General features: G+C 52.8%; 4 protein-coding genes across 10 annotated transcripts in view; 1 reads left to right on the top strand and 3 right to left on the bottom strand.

Moving 5' to 3' along the window:
• Nucleotides 1–31: 31 nt before the first annotated feature.
• LRRC73 (leucine rich repeat containing 73) lies at nt 32–3,452 on the bottom strand. Of its 2 annotated transcripts, XM_006069274.4 has the most exons (6): nt 2,576–3,445; nt 1,806–1,966; nt 1,333–1,455; nt 844–944; nt 474–696; nt 32–348 (listed from the first exon to the last, which is right to left on the bottom strand). In XM_006069274.4, the coding sequence occupies exons 1-6, from the start codon at nt 2,845–2,847 to the stop codon at nt 278–280; spliced, it is 951 nt and encodes a 316-aa protein (XP_006069336.1). In that variant the 5' UTR covers nt 2,848–3,445; the 3' UTR covers nt 32–277. The 2 variants fall into 2 exon arrangements, with proteins under 2 accessions (XP_006069336.1, XP_006069337.1); XM_006069275.4 differs by lacking the exon at nt 1,333–1,455 and having other exon boundaries at nt 2,576–3,452.
• A 1,585-nt stretch (nt 3,453–5,037) lies between these two features.
• YIPF3 (Yip1 domain family member 3) lies at nt 5,038–9,364 on the bottom strand. 4 transcript variants are annotated; one of them, XM_006069276.4, is made up of 9 exons: nt 9,130–9,364; nt 8,304–8,501; nt 8,010–8,116; nt 6,718–6,763; nt 6,486–6,578; nt 6,199–6,330; nt 5,899–6,012; nt 5,608–5,731; nt 5,038–5,509 (listed from the first exon to the last, which is right to left on the bottom strand). In XM_006069276.4, the coding sequence occupies exons 1-9, from the start codon at nt 9,208–9,210 to the stop codon at nt 5,361–5,363; spliced, it is 1,044 nt and encodes a 347-aa protein (XP_006069338.1). In that variant the 5' UTR covers nt 9,211–9,364; the 3' UTR covers nt 5,038–5,360. The 4 variants fall into 4 exon arrangements, with proteins under 4 accessions (XP_006069338.1, XP_025125126.3, XP_025125123.1 ...); XM_025269332.3 differs by having other exon boundaries at nt 5,286–5,509; nt 5,608–5,760; XM_025269341.3 differs by lacking the exon at nt 5,608–5,731.
• Nucleotides 9,365–9,433: 69 nt separating this feature from the next.
• On the top strand, nt 9,434–17,388 carry POLR1C (RNA polymerase I and III subunit C). Of its 3 annotated transcripts, XM_006069280.4 has the most exons (10): nt 9,434–9,591; nt 9,711–9,782; nt 14,219–14,326; nt 14,538–14,670; nt 14,939–15,058; nt 15,144–15,296; nt 15,440–15,589; nt 15,706–15,822; nt 15,936–16,068; nt 16,990–17,388. In XM_006069280.4, exons 1-9 carry the CDS (start codon nt 9,523–9,525, stop codon nt 16,052–16,054), a joined length of 1,041 nt encoding a protein of 346 aa, XP_006069342.1. In that variant the 5' UTR covers nt 9,434–9,522; the 3' UTR covers nt 16,055–16,068; nt 16,990–17,388. The 3 variants fall into 3 exon arrangements, with proteins under 3 accessions (XP_006069342.1, XP_006069341.1, XP_025125140.1); XM_006069279.3 differs by lacking the exon at nt 16,990–17,388 and having other exon boundaries at nt 15,936–16,291; XM_025269355.2 differs by lacking the exons at nt 14,219–14,326; nt 16,990–17,388 and having other exon boundaries at nt 15,936–16,291.
• Nucleotides 16,173–22,869, bottom strand: part of XPO5 (exportin 5) — a 45,399-nt gene continuing 38,702 nt past the window's right edge. The window contains exons 25-32 of the mRNA XM_006069277.4: nt 22,251–22,297; nt 21,416–21,513; nt 20,731–20,793; nt 19,783–19,865; nt 19,248–19,355; nt 18,978–19,115; nt 18,631–18,795; nt 16,173–18,481 (exon numbers count right to left, since the gene is read on the bottom strand). Of these exons, the coding sequence (XP_006069339.1) occupies nt 18,347–18,481; nt 18,631–18,795; nt 18,978–19,115; nt 19,248–19,355; nt 19,783–19,865; nt 20,731–20,793; nt 21,416–21,513; nt 22,251–22,297 (837 nt within the window). The 3' untranslated portion in view covers nt 16,173–18,346. The remainder of the gene's footprint in view (nt 18,482–18,630; nt 18,796–18,977; nt 19,116–19,247; nt 19,356–19,782; nt 19,866–20,730; nt 20,794–21,415; nt 21,514–22,250; nt 22,298–22,869) is intronic.

The raw sequence follows: 22,869 nt of genomic DNA, 5'->3' as shown, positions 1-22,869 counted from the left end.
CCCCCAGTGACCAGAGCCACACACCAGGTTATAGAGTTCATAAAATCTCTTCCGAGCCAGCGGGCTGCAGCCAGAGCTGCCAACAAGTCCAGAAGCATTGCCTTGGGTTCCAGTGCCCCCGAGGGTTTTGTTGAGTCACAGCCTCCAGGGCCTCCCACCACACCACCAGGAGCTGCCAGAGCCCCAGGCACCACCCCCCATCCCCAAGCCCCAGGGTCTGACCCTGACATCTGGGGCAAAGTGCTGGAGACACAGATGTAATGATGCGCAGAAACAGTCACATCTCAGTCTCAGCCAACAGACTGTCCCCTAGTCCTGATGTCATTAGCACCATCTGAGAGCTGGGATCTGTGGAAGGCGGAGGGGTGTTCAGACCACTGTGCATCCCTCCTTGGGACCACAAACAAGTGGCCTAAGTTCCCCACCCCGTCTCCCTGGTCTCAAGCTTCCGATCAAGCCCTGGGGGTTCTTACCACTGGGGCCCATCCAGGAGCTGCTGCCCCTCTGGTGGGCAGCAGGCTCCCGGGCTCGCTCTCGTTCCTGGGTGTCACCAGGCCCTCCTGCCACCTCCTCCTCCTCCTCCCCCTCAGAGAGGAGGTCACAGATCTGCTGCTGCAGCTCCGGGCTAATGCTGTTCTCGGCCAACACCAGACTCCGCAGAGCTGTAGGGTAATTTTCTACCATGTCCAGCAGGGTCTGTGGTGGGGAAGAATATGGAAAAGGATGAATGCAGTTAATGTGGCTCCTCAGGCTCCAAGCTGCCACCCCTTCGGTATGTCCACAGGATATATGCTGAGGCTAACCTCAACCTCTGGTCCATCCCCCAACGTGAAGACTTCTTACCTGAGCTGACTGGTTGGTGAGCCCTGTGCCCTCCAAGTCTAGGACCTCTAAGGTGCGGCTGGAGGCCACAGCTACAGCCAGCATCCCTGCCACGTGGTCACCTGGGGAGACAGCACACACACACACACTCACCTGCAGTCAATTGCGGGCCTGCTAACTCTTTCCCACAGCCTCCCCATCACCCTAAACACCTGAGATCCCACCCCAGGCCAGGAAAGGCTGGCAATTGGTAGATGGCCAGGAGGGGAGCATTGTGACTGGCTAGTAAATGGATGAAGCCAGCCAGGCCCCGGGGGTGGTGATGGATGCTCTGATCTAACTGTTGGTCAGCTGGTCCTCCACACCGGTGGCTCCTGTACTTCCACCCACAACCCCCTTTTTCCTTTGCTTCTCCAGTGTAGTGGTTACCATGGCAACTGATGATCCCAGGTTCTTGGAGGTGGGGTGAGGGGCGTGCTGAGAATCAAAAGGGACTTTTGTGAGCCTCACCCAGGGGGTTGTAATCCAGATTGAGGACGCGGACCTGGGAGCTGTGGGCCACAGCAATGGCGAGGCGGCTCCAGCCCTTAGGGGTGATGCCGGGGTTAGCGCTCAGTGTCAGCTCCTTCAGGCCTGGGCAGTCACAGTGAGAAGCCAGGATGGGCAAGGTCAGGCCCTTCTCCAACCCCTCCCCTACCTGGGGATCTTTGGGGTGTCCCTAGTGACTGACAGCCATGCCACCCCCTCCACAGAGCTTCAGGGACATTAGAGCCCCATGCCCTTCCTGCCTGCTGTAGCCTGGATTCCTGGGTCTCCATTCCTGCTCAGCTCCAACCCTCCCTCCTTGAGAGGATCTGAAAAACATTCTTACCCACACAGTTAGAGCCCTCTTCTCCAGGCCATGCCCCTTCCTCTCTGCACTTAGTTTTTTGCTTTTCATCAAGGCCACATCAGCCCTTGCCCTCAGCAGGGCCCCTGCTCACCAGACTTGGCCCCGTCAGGCGGGAGGAGGCCACAGATGAGGTTGATGGCTTCATCACCCAGCATGCAGTCCCCCAGGTCCAGTGCCACGAGGGCAGGGTGGAGGGCCAGGGCTGGATTCAACAAGGCCAGACCTGCGTCTGTCAGAGGGCTCCCATGCAGGCTTGGGGGTAAGAGCAGAGAGCAAAGGTTACTGCCATCGTCAGCCCTATCTGTAAGGGGGAAGGGGCACCCTCCCTGATGGTGAGCCCTAGAGGTGAGAAGGACATTCGGTCACAGCACATGGGAGAGGCCCTGGGAAGGAAGAAAGTTCTAGATTCTGAAAGAATGCAGTTAGAAGAGGAATGTGGCTTCTTTTTGGGGGCAGGGACTAGGCTCCAGATCAGAACACAGAGAAGGGGCGTGTGGGGATGGTAATGGGCAGGAATCTAGTCCTCAGGGGAGGATTCCTTCTCTGGGGACAGAGCAGCTGCCCTGGAGAAGCCATTGGGGTGATCGGGTTAGGAGGTAGGTACATGGACCCTGCCAGGAAGAGGGTGGGTATCCTGTCTTACTTGGGGTGGGGCTCGTGTCACAGTGTGGAGATGAAGCAGGAGCTTGGAGGGTGTGGTGGCGGTATGGTCAGAGAGAAGAGGTGCGTGAATAAGGGGTGAGAAGGTAGGTCAAGTGCAAAGACAGGTACAAGGAGGTGTGGGAAGGAACAGGAGGTGGCAAGAGGAGTGCGAGGAAGGGGTGTGGTGCCCAGGACCCCCTTTCGAGAGAGCACACTCACAAGAGGGACTGGATGGAGCGGTTGGTCCGCAGCGCCTCCGCCAGCTGCTTGATGCGGCTGGGGCTGGATACAACGCCCAGGTTAAGGTTGAGTTGCGCCAGGGACGTGGCCCCGGCCAGGGCCCGGCAGATTCGGCCGAAGTCGCGGTCGCAGAGACGGCAGCCGCGCAGTGAGAGCAGGCGCACGGCGTTGTCGCGCAGGCCGCGGCAGATGTCCCGCACCTCGGCGCCTGACAGAGGCTCCCCCGAAATCTGGATGGAGCTGGGCAGCATCGTACCCACGGCTGGGCGGCCGGGGCCGGGGCCCGGGCCGCGGCCGAGGTTGGCGGGGCCGCGGGAGGGGTCGGGGCTGGGGTCGGGGCCCGGGCTGGGGTCGCGGACGCAGAGGGGGTAGCGGGGGCGGCAGAGGCGCAGGAGGCGGCGGCGGCGGCGGGGGTGGCGGGGGCGGCTGCGGAGAGGAGCGCCGGGGCCGGGACCGGCCGGGATTGCGAAGCCGCCGAGGTCGCCGGCCGGGCTGAGACCGCGCGGCGCTGGAGCTGGGACGGATCGTGTGGTCCGTGTCTGGGCGACGGGCCAGGGGGCGCGTTCCGGGGTCGGGCGGGCGCTGCTCCGCGCTGGTCCTCGTCCCTCGCGGTTGTGGCGGCGGCTCAGGGACCTCAGCTTAGGACGCGCGGGACCAGTCTCCGCTCGGAGGCCGCATCTGCTCTCTCCCTTCCTCCAGCCCCGCTCCCCCTACCGCCTCGTAGGGAGAGCCCGAGGCGGGCAGGCCGGCGGGCCGGCAGGCGGGCAGCGGGCGGCGGGCTGCAGCTTCGGCTGAAGCTGCTGAGCCGGAGCGGGCGGCGGGTTCCCATGGCAACGGCCGCGTCACCACCGCTCGCCCCGCCCCCTGCCCGGCCTAGGCCACGCGGGCCCGCGAGGTTTGCGCACACTCGGTGTCCAGGTGGGGACGCCCGTCCCCTGGGTGTGGGGCCAGACGACAGGTGGAGAGTAGGTAGCTGGGTGGAAGCCTGGGTCGGGCAGGGGATGGGGAGAGAATACAGGCACGTCACGTGGAGATGGCGTTTGGACTATTAGTGTACTGGGTCCTTTTGCTCATTTTTCCGTCGTGCCTTCGCCGGGATCCAAGGCACGCCTCTCTCCCCGCCGCCTACCGGCTCCGCCATCCAGTTTCGAGGTCCCTAGGGCCCTTTAATCTGCGCCTCGCCCCGCCCGCGCAACGAGAAGCGCCGCGTGCGCAGGGATTCCAGCCGCGTGCCCCTTGTCATGATGGCTGCGGCGCAGCTGCGGCCCCCGGGGTCCCGTCCTGGCTGAGACGGCCTGAGTTGACAGGCCCAGTGGAACCCTCAAAGGGTCCTTGGAGCAGGTGAGCCGCGGGTAGATGTAAGGTGCTGGTGCGGCTCCTTTCCCAGGTGATCAGGGCGCTGCTGGTGCTCTGACGCTCTTAGTACCCGCAGAGACTGGAGTGGCCAAAAGGAAAGGGGTGCCAGGATGGCCGCCTGGAATGGCTTTGCGGCCGTGGATGGTGGCTGGCGCTTGCAGTAAGGGCACACTGCTTAACACAGGCAGTGCACTTACAACTTGGTCCACTGGTAACAGTGCATCCCGTATGGTCATATAGGGCAAACCCTAGGCATGTTTCTTAGTTCCCTTATTAGAACGGGGAAATGCTGACCCAGATTTACTAGGGTAATGAATTTTTAAAAATGAATCATACAAAGTAGTGAAGGGAGGCCAATGATCCTGTTCCTTCCATTAACCACCCTAAGTAACCCTGAGGTGGAACAGATTAAACGGCTAGTGGGGGTGGATGTGCTGTGTTTGGGGTGGTTATTGCTTTTAAGAGGAAAGACTACGAGAACTGAAGAAAGCTTTATTGCTCTGGCCCCGTATAACCAGGGCAAAGCCAACTCTGACTTCAGATGTGAGCTCCCACAGGAAGATTATCCTTACACAATGACCCAGGTGCCAAAGGACCTTGTCACGACATGGGGCTGCAGCTGGAAAGTTGTGTCCATTGTCACTGCTCCACAGGCATCCCAAGGGTAACACGGAGCCCAGAGTCAAGTTGGGTGCACTGTTTCACCAGATTCATGGTTCTTGAGCTAAGGCCTCTGTGATGCTGCATGGATTCTCATTCCCTCTGCCTCGGGGACAGGCAGTCTTCAGTGTAGCTGATGTAGTCTGGACTGTCCCACTTGATTAATATTTTTGGCTATGCCATGTGGCCTGTGGGATCTTAGTTCCCTGACCAGGGACTGAACCCATGCCCCCTGCAGTGGAAGTGCAGAGTCTTAACCACTGGTCTGCCAGGGGAAGTCCCTGGGCTGTCTGACTTTCATTCTGCTGCACAGGGTATACTTAAGGGAGGAACATGTGACATGACCACCACTGACACACCAGGGAAGTGCACAGGAAGGAAGGTGGCGGGGAGGACCACTGGAAGGGGTAGCTGCAGGCCCAGACTTCAATCAATATTTTAATTACCAAGTCTATATTTAGCAAGACAACTTGGGAGAGATAAAGAGGAAGGAAGGGGTAGGTGGTGAGAGGGCCTCCGAGGAGCTGACCCACTTTCTGCACTGGCTGCAGAGCCCTGCAGTCCTGGCCACGAGTTCCTGGCCTTGTGCCCCCAGAAGCCCGACAGGCATCGAGGAGATACTTAAGTGGCTACAGCTCTGTGGCAGCTGCAGACCCCATCAAAGAGACACACGTCATCAGTACTGTCCTTTAATCTTCCTCCGCTTCACCGCTGGGGGAAAGGGGCCGGCCGGGGATTTCAGGTGGGGTCAGTGTGACTGCAGGGTCACGGCGACAGCCCTGGCTGTGGCGTTGAGCACGGTGGTGGGAAGCCTGGCAGCAGGGAGTGCAGCGGGGATGTCTCTGGGGACCCTCTGTATGGGCGGGATGTTGGGGCCCTCCAGCGTATCCAGGATCCCTGAAAGGAGGAGGATGCAAAGTGAGTGAGGGTTGGCAGGGCCCTGCCCTAGGCAGCTATCCTTCCCCTCCCCGCAGCCAGGCCCTCCTGTCACTCACCCTCTACCACCTTGTGGTAGGCAAAATGCAGATAGAGCAGGAAGAGCATGTGCAGGGTAGCCAGGGTGCCACAGAGGAGCAGCCGTTGTGTGGGGCCCACGGTCCGTGACACCAACACTGCCACCTTGGGCAACAGGAATACAGCTCAGAGGCCTGCTCCAAGCAAGTGGTGTGAGGAAGCCACTCGTACCCAGAGCAGAAGCTCTTTGTGGGATTGGACTTGAGCTTTGAGCTGTTTTCCCAACTCCCTGGTAGGGCAGCCCACCCCTAGAAACCTCCTGCCCAGCTTACCATGCGCAGGGTGGACAACCCACCCACCAGCAGCCAGAAGAGGTAGAAGAGGGCATGGAGGTGGATGTTATAGGTGATGAACAGGACAATGCAGTGTCCGAAGAGGCCGTAGCCCTAGGAAGGAGGATGGTGGAGAGGAAAGTCACTCAGACTGAGCTGGCCTCGTGGGGACCTTGAAAAACAAATGGTCCACTGGCCAGCTCACCCCATTCCAGACCCTGGGGCCCTAGGACAGGTGCAGACCAGAGCCTGGTTACTCTTTTAGATCACACTTGCCCACCACTGTGCTGGACTCCTTACCAGCAGTGCCAGCATCTGGAGCATGGTGATCTGCGCATTGCACAGGTAGGCGAGGAAGTAAATGAAGGACGAGACGCCTAGCCAGTAGCCGAAGCAGGTGCCAATGGCTGTGCCCATCAGGGTGCCCTCCCGCTGTGGGGTGAAGGCTCTAATTAGTTCTGTGAGGCCTCTGGTCTCAGTCTCGCCCAGGGTCTCCTCCCTCAAGGCCTCCTCCTATCCACCATGTCTCTGTGGGCAGCTTTCAACTCATTTCAGTCACCCCCCACAAAGTCCTCTGTCCTGCTTACGATAATGGTGTCAGATGTCTTCATCCCGTGGAGGAGGATGGCCACCAGCGTGAAGACAAGCATGAGAGGTCCGTAGAGCTCACCTGCGATTTTCTGTCAATATACCAACTCATTCAGGCTGGGGGGTACAATGGCTCTTCTGTTATGTCTTCTCGGGCTTTGCCTGGTGGCCCCACCCTCTGCCCCAGTTCCTCCCCCGGCTCTTTCAGGCATGCTACGCGCCCCTACTCACCTGGGGGAAGCTTACCATCTTGATAGGGATCATGGATTCCAGGAGCCTGGGAGGGGAGAGGGAAGAGGAGAGCAGATGAGAGCAGAGGCAGCACTATGCCATGAGGTTCTGGAAAGCCTGATTCTTACTCATCTCGCTAACTGAAAAGAACATGCTGGATGCTAAGGAAGAAGAGGGTAGTAAAGACAGATGAACGAGGAAATCACTACCCTGCCCTGAAAATGCTTCCAGGAAGAACAGCCCTGACACTGTGCCGACTGATGCAGCAGCAACATGGAGAATCCACAGGGCCCCCTGGGCCTCTGGGAGGGCTTGACCATTTACCTATGTGACCTGTTCCCCTTTAAAAGACATGCAAACCTCAGCAGAGATGTAAAGATAAACCCCTGGGAAATGTTTAGAAGGAAAGTTGTCACTTGTGAGAACCAGGGTGCCCCTGCCTCTTCCTACTTATCATCTCTCCAGATACCACTGAGCATTTTCTTGAGAAATATATTTGAAGTGGTATTAAAATTCCAGGCAAGACAAACAGAAGTACCAAAAACTTCCCCACTTCTTAAGTGATTCACTAGTAATACCTTAGATCTTGACTGGATTTTACTTCTGAGAAAGCTGCCCTGTCCAACCCTCCAGCCAACCCTGGGTCAGGGGTCCCTCCTGGGGGTGTCCCTTCATGGCAAATGAGTGCCTGAGGGCTGCCCTTGAGTTAGGCATCCCATCTTGCGTCTAAGGCTCCCAGACACAATTACTACAGCGCCTGATGCACAGCCAAAGCTTAGTAAATACTTGCTAAGTGGTAGTGGGTATTTGATAAGCACTAGTTGAATTAAAGGATGAACAAAGAACCAAGCCAAGATTAAATCCAGTTCTTGAAGTTATTCAACAACTATGTACTGATATTCAGATTCAGAGGCTGTTCTGGTCCTGAGAATCAAAAAGTAAACAAAACAGAGCCTGCTTCTGAGGAAGTCTTTGGAAAGAGAGACCCAGGAATAAGGAAGTACAGCACTGCTGAAATGTTCCTGTTAGCAGTGCAGAGCCCTACTGGAGCACCAGGACAGGACACACTGGGAATGGGGAGCAAAGGAAGTGACATTTGAGCCAAGCTTTGAGGGAAGAGGAATAGTTTATTAGATGGAGAAGAGGAGGAAGGCAGTGTGTTATCACCACGCCCTGTTCTATGACAAGAGGTATGGTGTGGCTGGGTCATGACGAGGGGAGTCTAAGGGTTTGATGTCCGGTTGTAGTTTGGATGTTAGGAGGGCAGTTTCTGTCAGGAGGAGGAGCCTCACCTGCTTCGCACCTGGGCTGGCTCCACATCAAAGTAGGGTCTCAGGATGTCGATGTTGGCATACAAGCTGAAGGCTCTGGAGGCTTGTCTCTTCCCTGCCTGCCACATCTATAGCAAGGAAGATGGGTGGGGTGGAAGGGTTCTGTCAAACTCTTGGCTCTATGCTCTGTTACTTATTTTTTATCTGATTTCAACATGGTTTGAACTGGACAACCTGGGGTGAACTTCGCCAACTCTAGAACCAGAGGTCTCCTGGGTATACTTTTCCACCTGTCAGGGAGCCAGTTGTGCTTACCTGATCAGCCACCTGCCGGCTCAGCTGTCCCTTAAAGCCCTTCATCCCCAGGAACTCCCCATCCTCTTCTTCAGCGGCAGCTGCATCAGCATCCACTTCTTCCTCACGCAGGCGCTGATGCAGCTCACCCATGTCCTCGAAGCTGGAGCCCGAGGTATCATCCATATTCTCCATGTCAATCACTGCTGAGCCCCCACCCTGTGAAGACAACGGATCCCAGAGTGCAGGGCCTTTCTGCTTCATGCAGTTAAGTCCTTCTCTGTTCACCACAAGGTCTGGGGCTAGGGGACAGGACTTGAAATCACCACAGATGATGCCACTCTCTTCCCCTCATTTGGTCTCAGAACCCCTGCTTGTTTGGTTCTCTGTTCTAGTCTGGGGAGCCTAGTCCCTGTCTTTTATACACGGCTTTTTCCTACCTTCCCTACTAAGGCCCCAAAGGGCTGCAAAGTGCCCATTTCCTTCACCTCTCCCAACCCCAAATCAAGGCTATGTGCACAAAGTGTGGTTTTGGCTAGTGAATCCCATCCACCCCCAAGTCCACTCACGCCTCCCGCCATGCCTGACTCCGACTGAGTTTCTTTAACTTGTAGAAAGCAAGAGCAATTGGGCCCAGATACCTAAGGCCCCTGGCTGGAGTACCAGTCCGGACCTTTAAGATCAGCCAGCACTAGTCCCACTGCCTTTCTTGTGCACGAAGACTCAAAAAAGAGAAAAAGTGTTGCAAATGGACCAGACTTCCAGGCTCTGAGGGAGAGTCCCCACAAGACTTCAGGACGGCTGCCGGCCCTGGGGCTGCGGGCAGCCGGAGCCGTGGGGCCATTACCTGGATGTTTTCTTCGAACCCTCCCCATTCCGGGCCGGCCCCGTTTCGGGCGCCGCCAGTCGGCGCGGCCGGAGTTGCCATGTCCCTCGAGGGCTCCCGTCGCTGAAGCCCGCGCTTCTCCCGCGCGCGGAGGAGGAGTGGGAGAGACGTGGGCCTGAGAAAGGGACAGGTCTAGGGACAAGAAAGAAAGGTACGATGGGTCGGAAAGCAAAAAAAGAGAAACCCGGATGTTTGGCTCAAACTGACTTCCGGTAGCTGGGGACGTGGACGGAGGCAAGGCACAGTCTCGCGATATTTAAGATTCTAGGAGGTGGTGCGTTGCTACAGAAACGGAGGCGGACGACTAGTGCGCACGCTTCAGTTAGGTACTCTGGTCACGTGGAGGAGTTGAAGATGGCGGCGGCCCAGGCTGTGGAGGAAATGAGGACCCGTGTGGTTCTAGGGGAGTTCGGGGTTCGCAATGTAAGTCTTGTGGCCTTCAGCTCGGGAGCAGAGTGAATCGGGGATGAGTTGGGGTCAGGGTGAGGACGGGCTTGGCCTCGCTGCCCCTTCGCGGACATTCTCGTCTCTCTTTGCTCTAGGTTCATACCACTGACTTTCCCGGTAACTATTCCGGCTACGATGATGCCTGGGACCAGGACCGCTTTGAGAAGGTGGGTAGAGCTGGAACTGTGGGATCAGACTTTGTGATATGAGCAACCTGTGCCTTAGAAGCTGTTCTTGTAATTTCCAAGGCGCAGCAGAAAAGGGCAGCTTGCAGCAAGCAGCAGAGGGCTTAGTTTCCCCCACCGGTAGTCCTAACCACGACCACAGGAGCCAGCAGTTAGGGCTACAGTCTCTAGTACCTTGTCTGCCTAGTCAAGAAGGAAATCAGGCGAGGAGGCTGAAGGTAACAGAGTAAAGTACGAAGTTTATTGAAAAGAAAAGTACATGTAGAAAGGCACATGGGCAGGATCCTCCCATGGGGTGCACACTCATCTCTTAGCCAAGATGAATCTGGAAGTGAAGGCTTCTGGGAAGAGTAAGACTCGTTATGGCCTGGAATTATCCTCTGACTTTTGACCCCAGGTAGCCTTTCTGCACTTGTGATGTATCTTCCTTATCCTAAAAAGGGGGAAGCGGAGATCCCTTAGTCCTTACTCAGACGAGGGATTTTGCATTGCTTTGTCCTTGCTATAATTATTTCTTCAAGATGTTTACAAGAGACAAAGACTGTTTACTCTGTTTCTGTTGTTTCTTCCGTTTCTGGAGGGCAAACAGGAGGCTGAGAGTAAATTCCTCAACGGGAGTCCGTCTGTCTCCTACCATACTTGTGATGTGGGACAGGCTAAATTAAAGGTCCAGGTTCTTATTCTACCTGTCCAAAAGAATTTGGACAGGGAGTGCAAAAAAAAAGTCACACAGAGAAACTGAGGTGTTGAGAGAACAAAGAAGCAATTTATTAAGGAGTAGGGAAAGTAGGCACTCACAGAAGAATACGGGTGTCCACACCAGTGAGGAGCCCACCCGAGGGTCTTTCTAGCCCCCCTCCTTTATTTTAATTCCTTGAATGGGTGCGGGTTTCTTTGTTGTTGTTCAGTTGTGTCTGACTCTTTGTGACCCCAGGGACTACAGCATGCCAAGCTTCCCTGTCGTTCAGTATCTCCTGGAGTTTGCTCAAACTCATGTCCTTTGAGTCAGTGATACCATCCAACCATCCTATCCTCTGTCTCCCCCTTCTCCTCTTGCCCTCAGTCTTTCCCAGCATCACTTGTTTGCAATGAGTCAGCTCTTGGCATTACGTGGCCAAAGTATTGGAGTTTCAGCTTCAGCCTCAGTCCTTCAATGAGTATTCAGGGTTGATTTCTTTTAGGATTGACTGGTTTGATCGTTTAATCTACTTGTTGTCTAAGGGACTCTCAAGAGTCTGCTCCAGAACCACAATTCAAAGGTATCAATTCTTTGGCACTCAACCATCTCTCACATCCATGCATGACTACTGGAAAAACCATAGCTGTGACTATATGGACCTTTGTCAGCAAAGTGATGTCTCTGCTTTTTAATGTGCTGTCTAGCTTTGTCATAGCTTTTCTTCCAAGGAGCAAGTGTCTTTCAAGGCTGTAGTCACTGTCCACAGTGACTTTGGAGCCCAAGAAAATAAAGTCTGTCACTGTTTCCATTTTTTCCCCATTTGTTTGTTATGAAATGATAGGATCAGATGCCATGATCTTAGTTTTTTGAATGTTGAGTTTTAAGCCAGCTTTTTCACTCTCCTCTTTCACCTTCATCAAGAGGCTCTTTAGTTCCTCTTCAGTTTCTGCCGTTAGGATGGTGTCACCTACATATCTGAGGTTATTGATATTTCTCCTGGCAATCTTGACTGCAGCTTGTGCTTCAGCCAGTACTCTGCATATAAGTTAAATAAGCAGGGTGACAATACACAGCCTTGATGTACTCCTTCCCCAATTTTGAGCCAGTCCATTGTTCCATCTCCAGTTCTAACTGTTGCTTCCTGATCTGCATACAGGTTTTTCAGGAGGCAGGTAATGTGGTCTGGTATTCTCATCTCTCTAATTTTCCACAGTTGTGATCCACACAGTCAAAGGCTTTAGTTTAGTCATTGAAGCAGAAGTAAATGTTTTTCTGGACTTCTCTTGCTTTTTCTATGATCCAGAGGATGTTGGCAATTTGATCTCTTGTTCCTCTACCTTTTATAAATCCAGCTTGAACATCTGGAAGTTCTTGGTTCACATACTGTTGAAGCCTAGCTTGGGGAATTTTGAGCATAATCTTGCTAGCATGTGAAACGAGCTCAGTTGTGCAGTAGTTTGGACATTCTTTGGCATTGCTCTTCTTTGGGATTGGAATGAAAACTGACCTTTTCCAGTCGTGGTCACTGCTTAGTTTTCCAAATTTGCTGGCATATTGAGTGCTGCACTTGAACAGCATCGTCTTTTAGGATTTTAAATAGTTCAGCTAGAGTTCCATCACCTCCACTAGCCTTGTTCATAGTAATGCTTCCTAAGGCCCACTTGACTTCTTTGATTAGGGACAGTCTATTTACTATTGGGAGGATGGGTAGGATCTTGATTGCACTTTATAACAGCTTCTCTTGTGCGTCTGTCTCCTAAAGCCACCACACTAAGAGCCTTTTCCCCCCCTTAATTTTCCCTTGGAGTGAAGCACCAGGTGTGGAAGGTTGTACAGAAGCCTGTGCCTCTTTATTGCGCATGCTTGGCCAAGCTCTGTTGGGTTTCTAGTCAGGGTTTCCTATACAGGTGTCACAAAGTTTAATCAAGGCTTAATTCCTATTTCTGATGCCATTCCTCCATGCTTCATCATCTCATTCAGTGCAAAACAAGGAGAGGTGGCTTTGCCTTTTGCCTAATGTCTGTGTATGATGAGGCCAACATAAACAAATGACTCCAGTGTAATGCAGCAAAGGCAGCTGGAAGCAAGAAAGGATGATGGGGGTGGGGTGGAGGTCGGGATTTTTTTTTGGGGGGGGTATCCCACACAGACACTTAATTCAAAATGGGAATGGGGAGCAGAGGTATGGAAGATTTCCTGAAGGAGATGACATCTAAGTTCAGCCTTGAACAAGGAGCAGAGGCTGAGGAGTGTCCAAGCAGCTCAGTGGTAGGCAAGACTGAAGTGTATTTTAGGCACCAGAGGTGCTAGGGAGCTCTGGAAGAGTTCGTAAGCAAGTAGGACCATATCTCCAAGTTTAGAGATACAGGATTTGAGGCTTGTCCTGTGGGCTGTGCACAATCTGTGACAGTTGCATAGGGAGGTTGAGGCTGAAGGCAGGAACGAAGGTTGTGATGATGAAATAGAGCACAGGGGAGAGGAAAGGTCAATTTGGTGGTTGCTTGGATATGGGCTGTTCGCGGGGAGTGTAAAATTACTGCTCTGATGCGTGGTGGTCATTTAGCAATGAGAAATCAGTCTAGGGAAGGGGAATATTGAGGCATTCAGTTTCCTGTGAGTGAAGTCCAGCAAACTGATTTTATATATAAAGAGTTGTTCATACAGATAATTGCTGAAACCATGAGCAGCGTTGAGGTCACCCTGCTGCTGCTGCTAAGTCACTTCTCATGTCCGAGTCTGTGTGACCCCATAGACTGCAGCCCACCAGGCTCCCCCATCCCTGGGATTCTCCAGGCAAGAACACTGGAGTGGGTTGCCATTTCCTTCTCCAATGTGTGAAAGTGAAAGTGAAGTCGCTCAGTCGTGTCAGACTCTTTACGACCCCATGGACTGCAGCCTACTAGGCTCCTCCTTGTCCATGGGATTTTCTAGGCAAGAGTACTGGAGTGGCTTGCCATTGCCTTCTCATGAGGTCACACTGGAGAGAGACAAAAACTTGGGAAACAGTAACATTTATATAGTAGGTAGAAGACTGTGAATTCAGAAGGATTGGTCAGATGAGGAGGAGAAGATTGATGCTCTGAAATCAAGGCAGCCGAGTTTGGAAACAGGCTTCTCTCAACAATGCCAGGTGTAGCAGAGGTGTATAGTAAGATAAAAATTGAGTAGTGTCAACTGGGTGAGCAGTGTGTGAGCCTGTTCTTAGTAACATAGCCTCTGTGAATGTGGCTGGAAGCCATATTGCAGAAGGTTTTATTTTTTTACTTTTTAAGGAATTTGTAAAAAAGTGTTATTTCTGGTTGTGCCTGGCCTTTGATTCATGTGCCTGGGCTTTCTCTGGTTGCAGTGAGTGGGGGCAGCCCTCTAGCTGCCGTGGGAGGGCTTCTTCTTGCAGGGGCCTCTCTTCCTGTGGAGCATGGGCTCTCGAGTGCCGGCTCAGTAGTTGTGGTTCATGGGCTTAGTTGCTCCATGGTGTGTGGGATCTTCCTGGACCAGGGATTGAACCCGTGTCCCCTTTGCATTAACAACTGGACCACCGGGGAAGTCCCTGCAGAGGGTTTTAAATGAATGGAAGATAAAAATGAAGGCTTTTCCAAAATCAAATGAAGGATTGGGGGAGAAAGTAAGGTCTAATGAGGGACATCTGGGCAAAGGGAGGTTTTTGAGGGGAATGTCAGGTCGGGGGAGGTATTGTGTATACAGAAACAGGCTTCATTTAGTGTTTCTCCTGTACCTTTAGAATTTCCGTGTGGATGTGGTACACATGGATGAAAACTCATTGGAGTTTGACATGGTGGGAATCGACGCAGCCATTGCCAATGCGTTTCGGCGCATTCTGTTAGCTGAGGTATCGGTGGGCACGGTGGCAAAGGTGGGGTTGTGGGGGGGGCTCACTTGGGGAATTGTCTCAAGTGGTGTTCTTGCAGTGTTGCTGAGCATTCCTCCTGCTCATTCTTTGTAAACTTTTCATCATGTATCCTAGGATGAGGTCTCTGTCTCCCTGTATCTGGAGACGGGGGAGTTGATGGGGGGACTGCAGGGTCTCTCTCCTTGGGCAGGTGCCGACCATGGCTGTGGAGAAAGTACTGGTGTACAACAACACGTCCATCGTCCAGGATGAGATACTTGCCCACCGCCTGGGCCTCATCCCCATTCATGCTGACCCCCGTCTTTTTGAATATCGGAACCAAGGTGAGGGTTTTGAGAAAATGACATTTGGGGAAAAGTGGGGCTGTGCTCCTCTGAAAGAGATTCTGGAATTAGACTGCCAGTGTTTGAATCCTCTATTATCTACCTTGGGACCCTGTGTCCATTACCAATCTTGGGGTGCATCCATGCTCTTCTCTGTGAGAACACTTACCCTTGCCCTTCCTGTGTTTGCCAAGAGAATGAGAGAAATATGCCAGGCGCTGATGTCTCCGTCAGCGCTGAGAGAGCCCCACCTTCCCCCTTTGTGCAGGAGACGAAGGCGGCACAGAGATCGACACCCTGCAGTTCCGGCTGCAGGTCAGGTGCACGCGGAACCCCCACGCTGCTAAAGACTCTTCTGACCCCAATGAGCTCTATGTCAACCACAGAGGTGCGCACCGGGGGCTGCGGGGGGAGGGGGGCTTGCTCCCTGGTGGGCGCGTTTCAAGGGCTCAGGTGTGATGTGCTCCCCGCAGTGTACACCAGGCACATGACATGGGTGCCTCTGGGGAACCAGGCTGACCTCTTCCCGGAGGGCGCCATCCGCCCGGTGCACGACGACATCCTCATTGCGCAGCTGCGGCCTGGCCAGGAGATTGACCTGCTCATGCACTGTGTCAAGGGCATTGGTGAGACCTTTTGACTACACTGGGAGCCATGATCAACTCTGCTGAGATGTTCCCAACAGGCAGAAAGCCGCTGGGCCTTCGCTCAGTAGCTTAGGGAATATGAAGGGTCTCCTCCCAGGCTCTGAGTGCCGTCTTTCCTCCAGGCAAAGATCATGCCAAGTTTTCACCTGTGGCAACAGCCAGTTACAGGCTCCTGCCAGACATCACCCTGCTGGAGCCTGTGGAAGGGGAGGCGGCGGAAGAGCTGAGCCGCTGCTTCTCACCTGGTGTTATTGAGGTGCAGGAGATCCAAGGTACGGGATTTGGGATGCTATGTAAGCCCAGCCCTAAAGCCTATTTCCTTTGAAGGTAGCAGAGAGAAATTCAAGTTGTGGGCTCATGTATTTATAATATGGTTTGTTTTCATTAGGTAAAAAGGTGGCCAGAGTTGCTAATCCCCGGCTAGATACCTTTAGCAGGGAAGTCTTCCGGAATGAGAAGCTAAAGAAGGTTGTACGGCTTGCGCGTGTTCGAGACCATTATATCTGTGAGTTTGAAGTTGAGGGTGGGGCGGTGGTGGTTCTTTGGTGCCGCAGTTTGCTGGAGGTTAGATGTGGAATCTAGCAGAGTGTGTAAGGCACGTTTCTCTCTGGTCCCCAGTTTCTGTTGAGTCCACAGGGGTGTTGCCACCAGACGTGCTGGTGAGTGAAGCCATCAAGGTGCTGATGGGGAAGTGTCAGCGGTTCCTGGACGAACTGGATGCGGTTCAGATGGACTAAGGCCACGCTGGATGGTATGGCTGGGATTGGATATTCCTGAGGCAAGCTGGAGACTTCAGGTTCTGCCCTGCCCCTGCAGGACTGCTGCTGAGAGCCCAGAGAGACTAGGGGGCCTGGGTTTTCTGGGGACAATTCCAGCTTTATTTCAGTCAATACATTTTGTTAAATGTGCCACAAAATGTGACTTTTATGCCTTTGTAAGGCCTTGGTGTAAATAAACTCACATCCAGACAAAAATCCTTTTCTTGGAGACCGTTTCTTCAGTTTCCATCCAGAAACATGGGGCCCCACCTCAGAAGAGATTTGGCATTATTTAGCAGTTAGGAATTTTGGCCTCAGACATGACTGCAGGTCAGGGCCAAGTACCTCTGAAGCCCCAGGAGAATGCCAAATGGGGGCACAAGCAGACCACAGAAAAACAGTACGTGCTGCTCACCTATTTCCTGGATAGGAATAGGTGAGGACGTTCCTGAGAGAAGAGGCTGTTCCATGGCAGTCAAGTCATGGTGCCGAGACGCAGGCAGGAAGAACAGTTCTCTTTGGACAGCCCCTCTGGGTTAGGTCCAGCGGCCACCAGTGACACTTGAGGATGCAAGGACTACCTGGTCTACGTGTCATGGAGAGAAATCCTCCGGCTGGCGTGCTATTCTTAGTTCAGAGGGCGGGCCTGATGGAGAGGTCTCCTAGTCAGTCCCTCCTGTCCAGCCCCCTTGGCAAGACGCTCGTGAGGAACAGTGACCCTGGAGTATGTCACTGGCTTGAAAAAGGCAGATGGGGCCCTTTCTGTATGAAACTGAGATTTTTACTGACATGCAGATGTGCTTCAGTTAAATGTTTCTACAAAAAGGTTATATAAACAATAGAAAACTTCTAGCATGAAGTCACTGGATGTTAAAAATATTACAACACAATAAATACAACTATACCCTCCACAGCCCCACCACAGAGAAGAGTAGGCAGCTGGTAAATCTGGAGGGAAACATGCGGAGATGGCCTTCACAGTGGACAGGAAGCCCAAAGCACCACCCAGGAAGAGGGGACGGACCCAGCCTGTGCCACAGAGGGTGCTACGTGGACGCCAAGTCTTTTCCAGCTTCACCTCTTCCTGCCCCCGCCTGACCTGGGGCCACGCCAGCTAAGAGCTGCAGCTTCAGTCCATGCTCTCACTGAAAAGCCTGGTCAGTGGATTGGGCTGATGCCAGGCCTGTGGGGAGCACGTGAACACTGTGTAGATTAACTTGATTCCCGCACCCCTGTCCCCTCTGCTTATAGGGCCATCCAGTGATGTCTAGAACAGACTGGAGACTCACAATATAGGCTCTGATGGGAAGGCATGTTTTTTTCTTCTGGAAATGGCCTATGAGGGAAGTGACCAGGACCCGAAAAAGACCATGAGATTTTTGAAGGCACCTGGACTCAGCTAGTCCTAGGAGAGGAGACCAGTGGCTAGCTGCTTGTCACAGATATAGCCTAGTTGGTCTGGATTTATCCTTGAATGCCAGTGACATCACATGACACTAGATAGGGTACTGTGGCTCTTGTGTCTGAGTGGACCCTGGGGGCTGGGGAAACAACACTGAGGATTCGTGGGGGGACAAAACATGTGAGCTCTAAGGGATGTTAGAGCACTACAGGCCCTGGCCCAGCCCTGGCCCCTGAAGGGACGGACGTTTGCTACTGTCCCCAGAGCTTAGCAGTGGCTCAGGCCACGGATCCCCTCAGGCGACCAGATTCTTGCTCAAAACAAAGTGGGAACTGGCCAAATTCAGTTCAGCACCTGACCCAGATACGCCCCTGGAGAATGGGGAAGGTTCTTGTCAGCCCAGCAGCAAGGGGGCTCAGTGGAATTCGCAACAACCCAGGAAAATCTCTGGCACAAGTAGTTCGGGGCTGAGCCCTTGCTGCAAGCCTGGCTGGCCGCAGCATTGGGTGCAGCGCCCCTAGTTACCACTCTGCACAGGTGTATGGCTGCCTGGGCGCGGGAGGGCTTGGGGAGAAGGGCCGCTCTGCTCTAGCTTTTCTCTCTGGGAAAAGGCAAAACTCCAAAGAGGATGGGAGATACCTGGGAAATCTAGACAGAATGGTGTAAGCCCTGACTCCCTCTCTTGATACTTGAGCACAATGACTTCCGGCCCTAAACAGGGCCCACTCTCTCCAGCTCCAGCCCTGGATCTCTTTCCAGGCTGACGACGGTGGAAAGTGAGGTGGCAGTGGAGAGGGGCCTAGAGATCAGCTACACAGGGGAAGAAGAGATGACAATAAAGGTTGAGGAAGGATGCGCGACAGCTTGATTTAGGGTTCAAAGATGGTGGCCAGGCCGCCCTCCTCGTCCAGCGCATCTGTCTCCGGCATTGGCTTTGGTTTTTTGAAAAGTGAGGGAAGATTCTTAATGTGAACTTCTTTCCGGAATTGCTCGCCCAGGGGTTTCTGTGGAAGACAAAAGAGAAAGAACCAATGTTGGGGCTCGAGTAGTAGGTTACTTTAGGGATTATCTTACCATAATGGGCAGGACCACAGCTGGTTTCTGAGGCGACTGCAAAGGTGGTTGGGAGCACTAAGGAAAATGTGAGACCTACCCCAATGCACCCAGCAATGAGGCGCTTGAACTGGTCCTTCCGGCGCTTGTCAGCCACTTTCTGCAGAGAGGGGTTCAACAACTTGCAGTCAAACTGGTCCAGACAGTCCTTCTGAATTTCTGGAATCTGCTCCATCACAGCTCTTATCTCCAGGTACCTGGGCCGCTGAGAAGTAGGGATAAACCCACTCAATGGCATGGGTCTGGGCCCTGCCACACCCACGTCTCAGGGGCAGCACTAGCAACTTGACAACTGCCTGCGTTGAGTTTATTAAGGCCCAAGTGACTGGAAGCGGCCTGTGAGGAATCAAGCTGCAGCCATCCTGCCTGAAGGCTTTCTCCACTCACCAGCGCCTCATATATCTGGAAGGCCAGGTGGACCAGGGAAGCCATGCAGCCGTCGTGCTGCCCATGTGTCTGTAAGCCCTTCAGCACGCTGGTGAACAGCCATGTAACAGCATCTGCGAGCAGTGTCCCTGACAGCACCTGGGGAGACAGCTGTGCTCAGGGTGAAGGGGGACTCTCTGAAGGCCCCAGCACCCCAGTTCGCCCAACTGATTCAATCCCCATGACCCCAGCGTTTCATAAGGGGTGAGAAGGAGGGATGAGGAACCGTACTTGTTTGAGGAGAGGCCAGCAGAGCTGTGTGGTCGTCCTCTGGCAGGACAGAGTGTCCTTCCAGGCCAGGGAGTTGAAGGCTGTAATTAACAGCGCTGTACAAACATCCTAAGAGAAAAGGATGAAGGAATACAATGAGAACTCAAGCACAGTGTTCTCTATTATGCATCAGGGGTTAGCGTTTCACTAGGTAAGCAGGAAAATGACAAAAGCAGCTACTGAAGAGATGTGTTTATTTCTGCTATGTCTATCAGGCCATCAAAAACAGGAACCAATCAGTATAGAAAAGAAAACCTGTACAGGAAGGAGACAGAACCCAGGCTCGGGGAAGCTGAACACCGAGGCCTGGTGGCGCTGTGCCTGGGTGTTTATCTGAGCCTTGACCCACGCCAGCATCGTAACACCGGGGCCTTGTGCCTTTCCCATATGAAGAAATATTACCAAGATACCCTCCTGGTGGTACCAGAAAGTGAGTAAAGTGGATGCAGGCTCCCCAGCAGGGCAAGGAGAGAACCTCAACTGCCCCTCCACCCACCTCATGCTTCATCAGGCATTTCCCCAGGTCCGTAAGCTCCGCCATGGCCGAAGGGGCTACCTCTGTGGCCATCATCTCTTCATCTGTAAGCAGAGAGCAGAATGTTAAGGTTCATCCTTTCAGAACAGAGGCTGTCCTTTCTGACAGAAGCCTGGAGTAAAGCAGAGTGAGGATCCTGGGCTGACTGGTGGTTCTAGGTACTGGGACATCCCCTTAGGCTCACGAGAGGGTGTAGAAGCCTGGCCCATGGCAGATCTAGGGATACACCTAACTGTACACTTGCAAAACAATTTTTTCTGGACAGTTACTTAAAAAGCCACAAATGCTGAGGCTCTTTTATCATTGAACCAATATTTGAGCACCCACTGCAGCAGACACTGATTTACGTACTGGGGAATATAACAGCAATAGGACAAAATCCCTACTTACTGGGGATATAACAGGACAAAGTCCCTTCCTTGTTGAGAGTTAAGTTCTAGTGAGGGAGAGAGGTAATTGATAAAATATAAGTAAAACATGATGTCAGGTAGTGATCAGTGCTGGTAAGACAGAGCAGAGGAGGAGACCAGAGGCTGGCGTTGCTGTTTTTGATAAGATAGTCATAAAAGACACCCCTCAGAGGTGACATCTGAGCAGAGACCTGAATAAAAGCAACAATATACTGGGATGGTCCAGCATATAGTTAGGAGAACAATCATTCTGGATGGATTGATCCAGAATCTGGATAGAGGGATCACAAGTGCAGAGTCTCTGTGGGGGGATGGTGCTGGGAGAATACAGCAAGGGGGCCAGTACGGGGGAAAGCTACATGTATATGTACAAAGTCTCCTCCACACCAGCCTGCTAGGGACATGTTTTCTACGGGAACTGACCTGGTTACAGAAGTAACAGTATTGAGGAGAAGGAGCTTAAAGGCTGACCTCCAAGGGCTGCAACAGCCTCACTTACCATCTCCATCTGCAGGGGGAGCAGCAGTGTGGTCAGCACCTTTCTTTGAAACACAGCACACAGCTAAAGCAAGAAAGCAGCGTTACTGGGCTGATCATCACCAGACAACAGCCATCTCAGGCCAGTGGATCCCAAACTGTCTCTGGGCAGGCGAGGACGGGGGAAGGTAGAGGACCGTCCAGGCACAAAGTCGGCTTCACCAATAGAAACCGAAGCATCTGACCAGACTGTGTTCTGGTCCCTCTTCAAGTTCAATCAACTGGAGGGAAATTACAGAATGACCTAAGAGTAACTGACTGGGAGTGGAGGTCTCATAGGTATAACTGGTGTACTATGGATGTCAAACAAATGAACTAACCAAAAAATAAAAAGGAAATATAACCACCTGCATGTCCAAGAATTAAAAGTTTCCCCGTTTGACAAAGCTAGGAAGTTACTCCTACCATTAATCCAAATTCCTCCTGCTATTTGAACCACTTCTTCATGTACTGGCCTTAGTATGAACAACTACGATTCAGTTCACAATTCACAATGTGTCTTTAAGTTGACTTAAGGGCTACCTAGTCTCTATTTAGTTCATTATTTCTTATCAGTCTGTTCGTGTTGCTGCAAACATGTAGGTGAGTGACCAGCTGTTTTTCCAGAAAAAGGCCCGTCTTCGACCCCTGGTTCCCACGCCACTTACTGATCAGGTCCATGACTTCTCGGGTTAACATCCTCACCAGTTGTTCCTCCAGCATCTCTTGAGACTCTGGGTTTTCATCTGTCGTCTCATCTTCTCCACTGCACAAAATCAGGGACCAAGGCTCAAGGGAATGCAAAAGAAGCAGTGACCCTAGCCAGGCCCTCTGTGCCCACTTCCTTCTCCTGACTTCCCTGGTCGACATTCCACTCGGACGTTAGGAATGGGCAGCAGTGGACTTCCAGTGGTTAAGAATCCATCTGCCAACCCAGGGGACACAGGTTCGCTCCCTGGTCTAGGAAGAGCCCACATGCCACAGGGCAACTAAGCCCATGTGTCACAACTACTGAGCCTACACACCCTAGAGCCCACGCTCCACAAGAGAAGCCACTGCAATGAGAAGCCCAGGCACCGTAACCAAGGGTGACCCCTGCTCTCCACAGCTGCAGAAAGCCTGTATGCAGCAGCAGTGATCACTGAGGGGCATGATTATAATGCTTGTGACTATCCAGTTGGCTCGAGGGGACTCGATCAAAATCCTAAGTGGTAGGAATGTCTCAGCATTCACCTAAGGCAGCTGAAGGTACCCCCAACAAAAGCTTGAGCCGAGTCTGCCTGTCACAGAAAGGCCATCTACTGTTTCGGCTGAGCATAACTATAACCCACTATTTTAGCCCTGGGATGGTAGAATCCTTCCTTCTACCATTTAGGCTGAGCATGACTATAACCCAGTACTCTTCTAGACCTGGGATGGCAGAATCCTTCCTACCCTATGGCTGTCTTCTCTCACCCCAAACCTGGCTGCCAGCTCATCCATCAAGAAGAGATACTCCCTTACCAAAGCAGGCTCCTCTGGTTGATGACTTGCCATTTTTGGGAAAGCCTCTGGGAAAACAAAACAGAAATAAGCACTACACTGGGGGCAAGGCTGGAAAAGATAATATCTAAGGGCCACTTAGTGGTTAGAATTAGCTGAGGATGAGTCCAGGTAACAATTGCAGAGCCTTAGGAAATCCCACAAAGTTAAAAAACCAGATATGGTTTCTGTAACCTCTCCCAAGGTGGCTCAGTGGTAAAGAATCCACCTGACAATGCAGGAAACACGGATTTGATCCCTGGTCTGGGAAGATCCCCTGAAGAAGGAAATGACAGCCCACTCCAGTGTTCTTGCCTGGAAAATCCCACGGACAGAGGAGCCTGGCGGGTTACAGTCCATGGGGTTGAAGAGTGTTAGACATGACTCAGCAATGGAACAACATCCTCTCCCAAACCCGAGTGAAGGGCAGCATATCAAACATTTCTTTGCTTGGCAAGGATCAAGAGCATTTTACAATTCCTGAGTCTCTTCTGGACACACCAAATTCTCTGCCCAGCTGGTCTCCTTGCTTAATTCGAGTTGGGGAAACAGAACTCCGGAGCAGCACTCTGCTGACCACCTCTCCTCAGTTAACAGGAGG

The sequence above is a fragment of the Bubalus bubalis genome, chromosome 2, assembly GCF_019923935.1.
Source record: "Bubalus bubalis isolate 160015118507 breed Murrah chromosome 2, NDDB_SH_1, whole genome shotgun sequence".
Taxonomy (NCBI): Eukaryota; Metazoa; Chordata; class Mammalia; order Artiodactyla; family Bovidae; genus Bubalus; species Bubalus bubalis.
The sequence above is the reverse complement of the archived record's forward strand: the minus strand, read 5'-3'. Positions and strand labels throughout refer to the sequence as shown.

What these genes read in the sequence shown, in the direction of transcription:
- POLR1C (XM_006069280.4), top strand. Translation starts at nt 9,523, where the DNA reads ATGGCGGCGGCCCAGGCTGTGGAGGAAATGAGGACCCGTGTGGTTCTA. An exon ending in GCACTGTGTCAAGGGCATTG is followed by an intron (nt 15,297 to 15,439) that starts GTGAGACCTTTT and finishes TCTTTCCTCCAG; the next exon opens with GCAAAGATCATGCCAAGTTT. An exon ending in TGTTCGAGACCATTATATCT is followed by an intron (nt 15,823 to 15,935) that starts GTGAGTTTGAAG and finishes TCTGGTCCCCAG; the next exon opens with TTTCTGTTGAGTCCACAGGG.
- LRRC73 (XM_006069274.4), bottom strand. Translation starts at nt 2,847, where the DNA reads ATGCTGCCCAGCTCCATCCAGATTTCGGGGGAGCCTCTGTCAGGCGCC. An exon ending in CGCTCCATCCAGTCCCTCTT is followed by an intron (nt 1,967 to 2,575) that starts GTGAGTGTGCTC and finishes CTTACCCCCAAG; the next exon opens with CCTGCATGGGAGCCCTCTGA. An exon ending in GCCTGACGGGGCCAAGTCTG is followed by an intron (nt 1,456 to 1,805) that starts GTGAGCAGGGGC and finishes GTGACTGCCCAG; the next exon opens with GCCTGAAGGAGCTGACACTG.
- YIPF3 (XM_006069276.4), bottom strand. Translation starts at nt 9,210, where the DNA reads ATGGCAACTCCGGCCGCGCCGACTGGCGGCGCCCGAAACGGGGCCGGC. An exon ending in GGTTGTCCACCCTGCGCATG is followed by an intron (nt 5,732 to 5,898) that starts GTAAGCTGGGCA and finishes CTGTTGCCCAAG; the next exon opens with GTGGCAGTGTTGGTGTCACG. An exon ending in CTACCACAAGGTGGTAGAGG is followed by an intron (nt 5,510 to 5,607) that starts GTGAGTGACAGG and finishes TCCTCCTTTCAG; the next exon opens with GGATCCTGGATACGCTGGAG.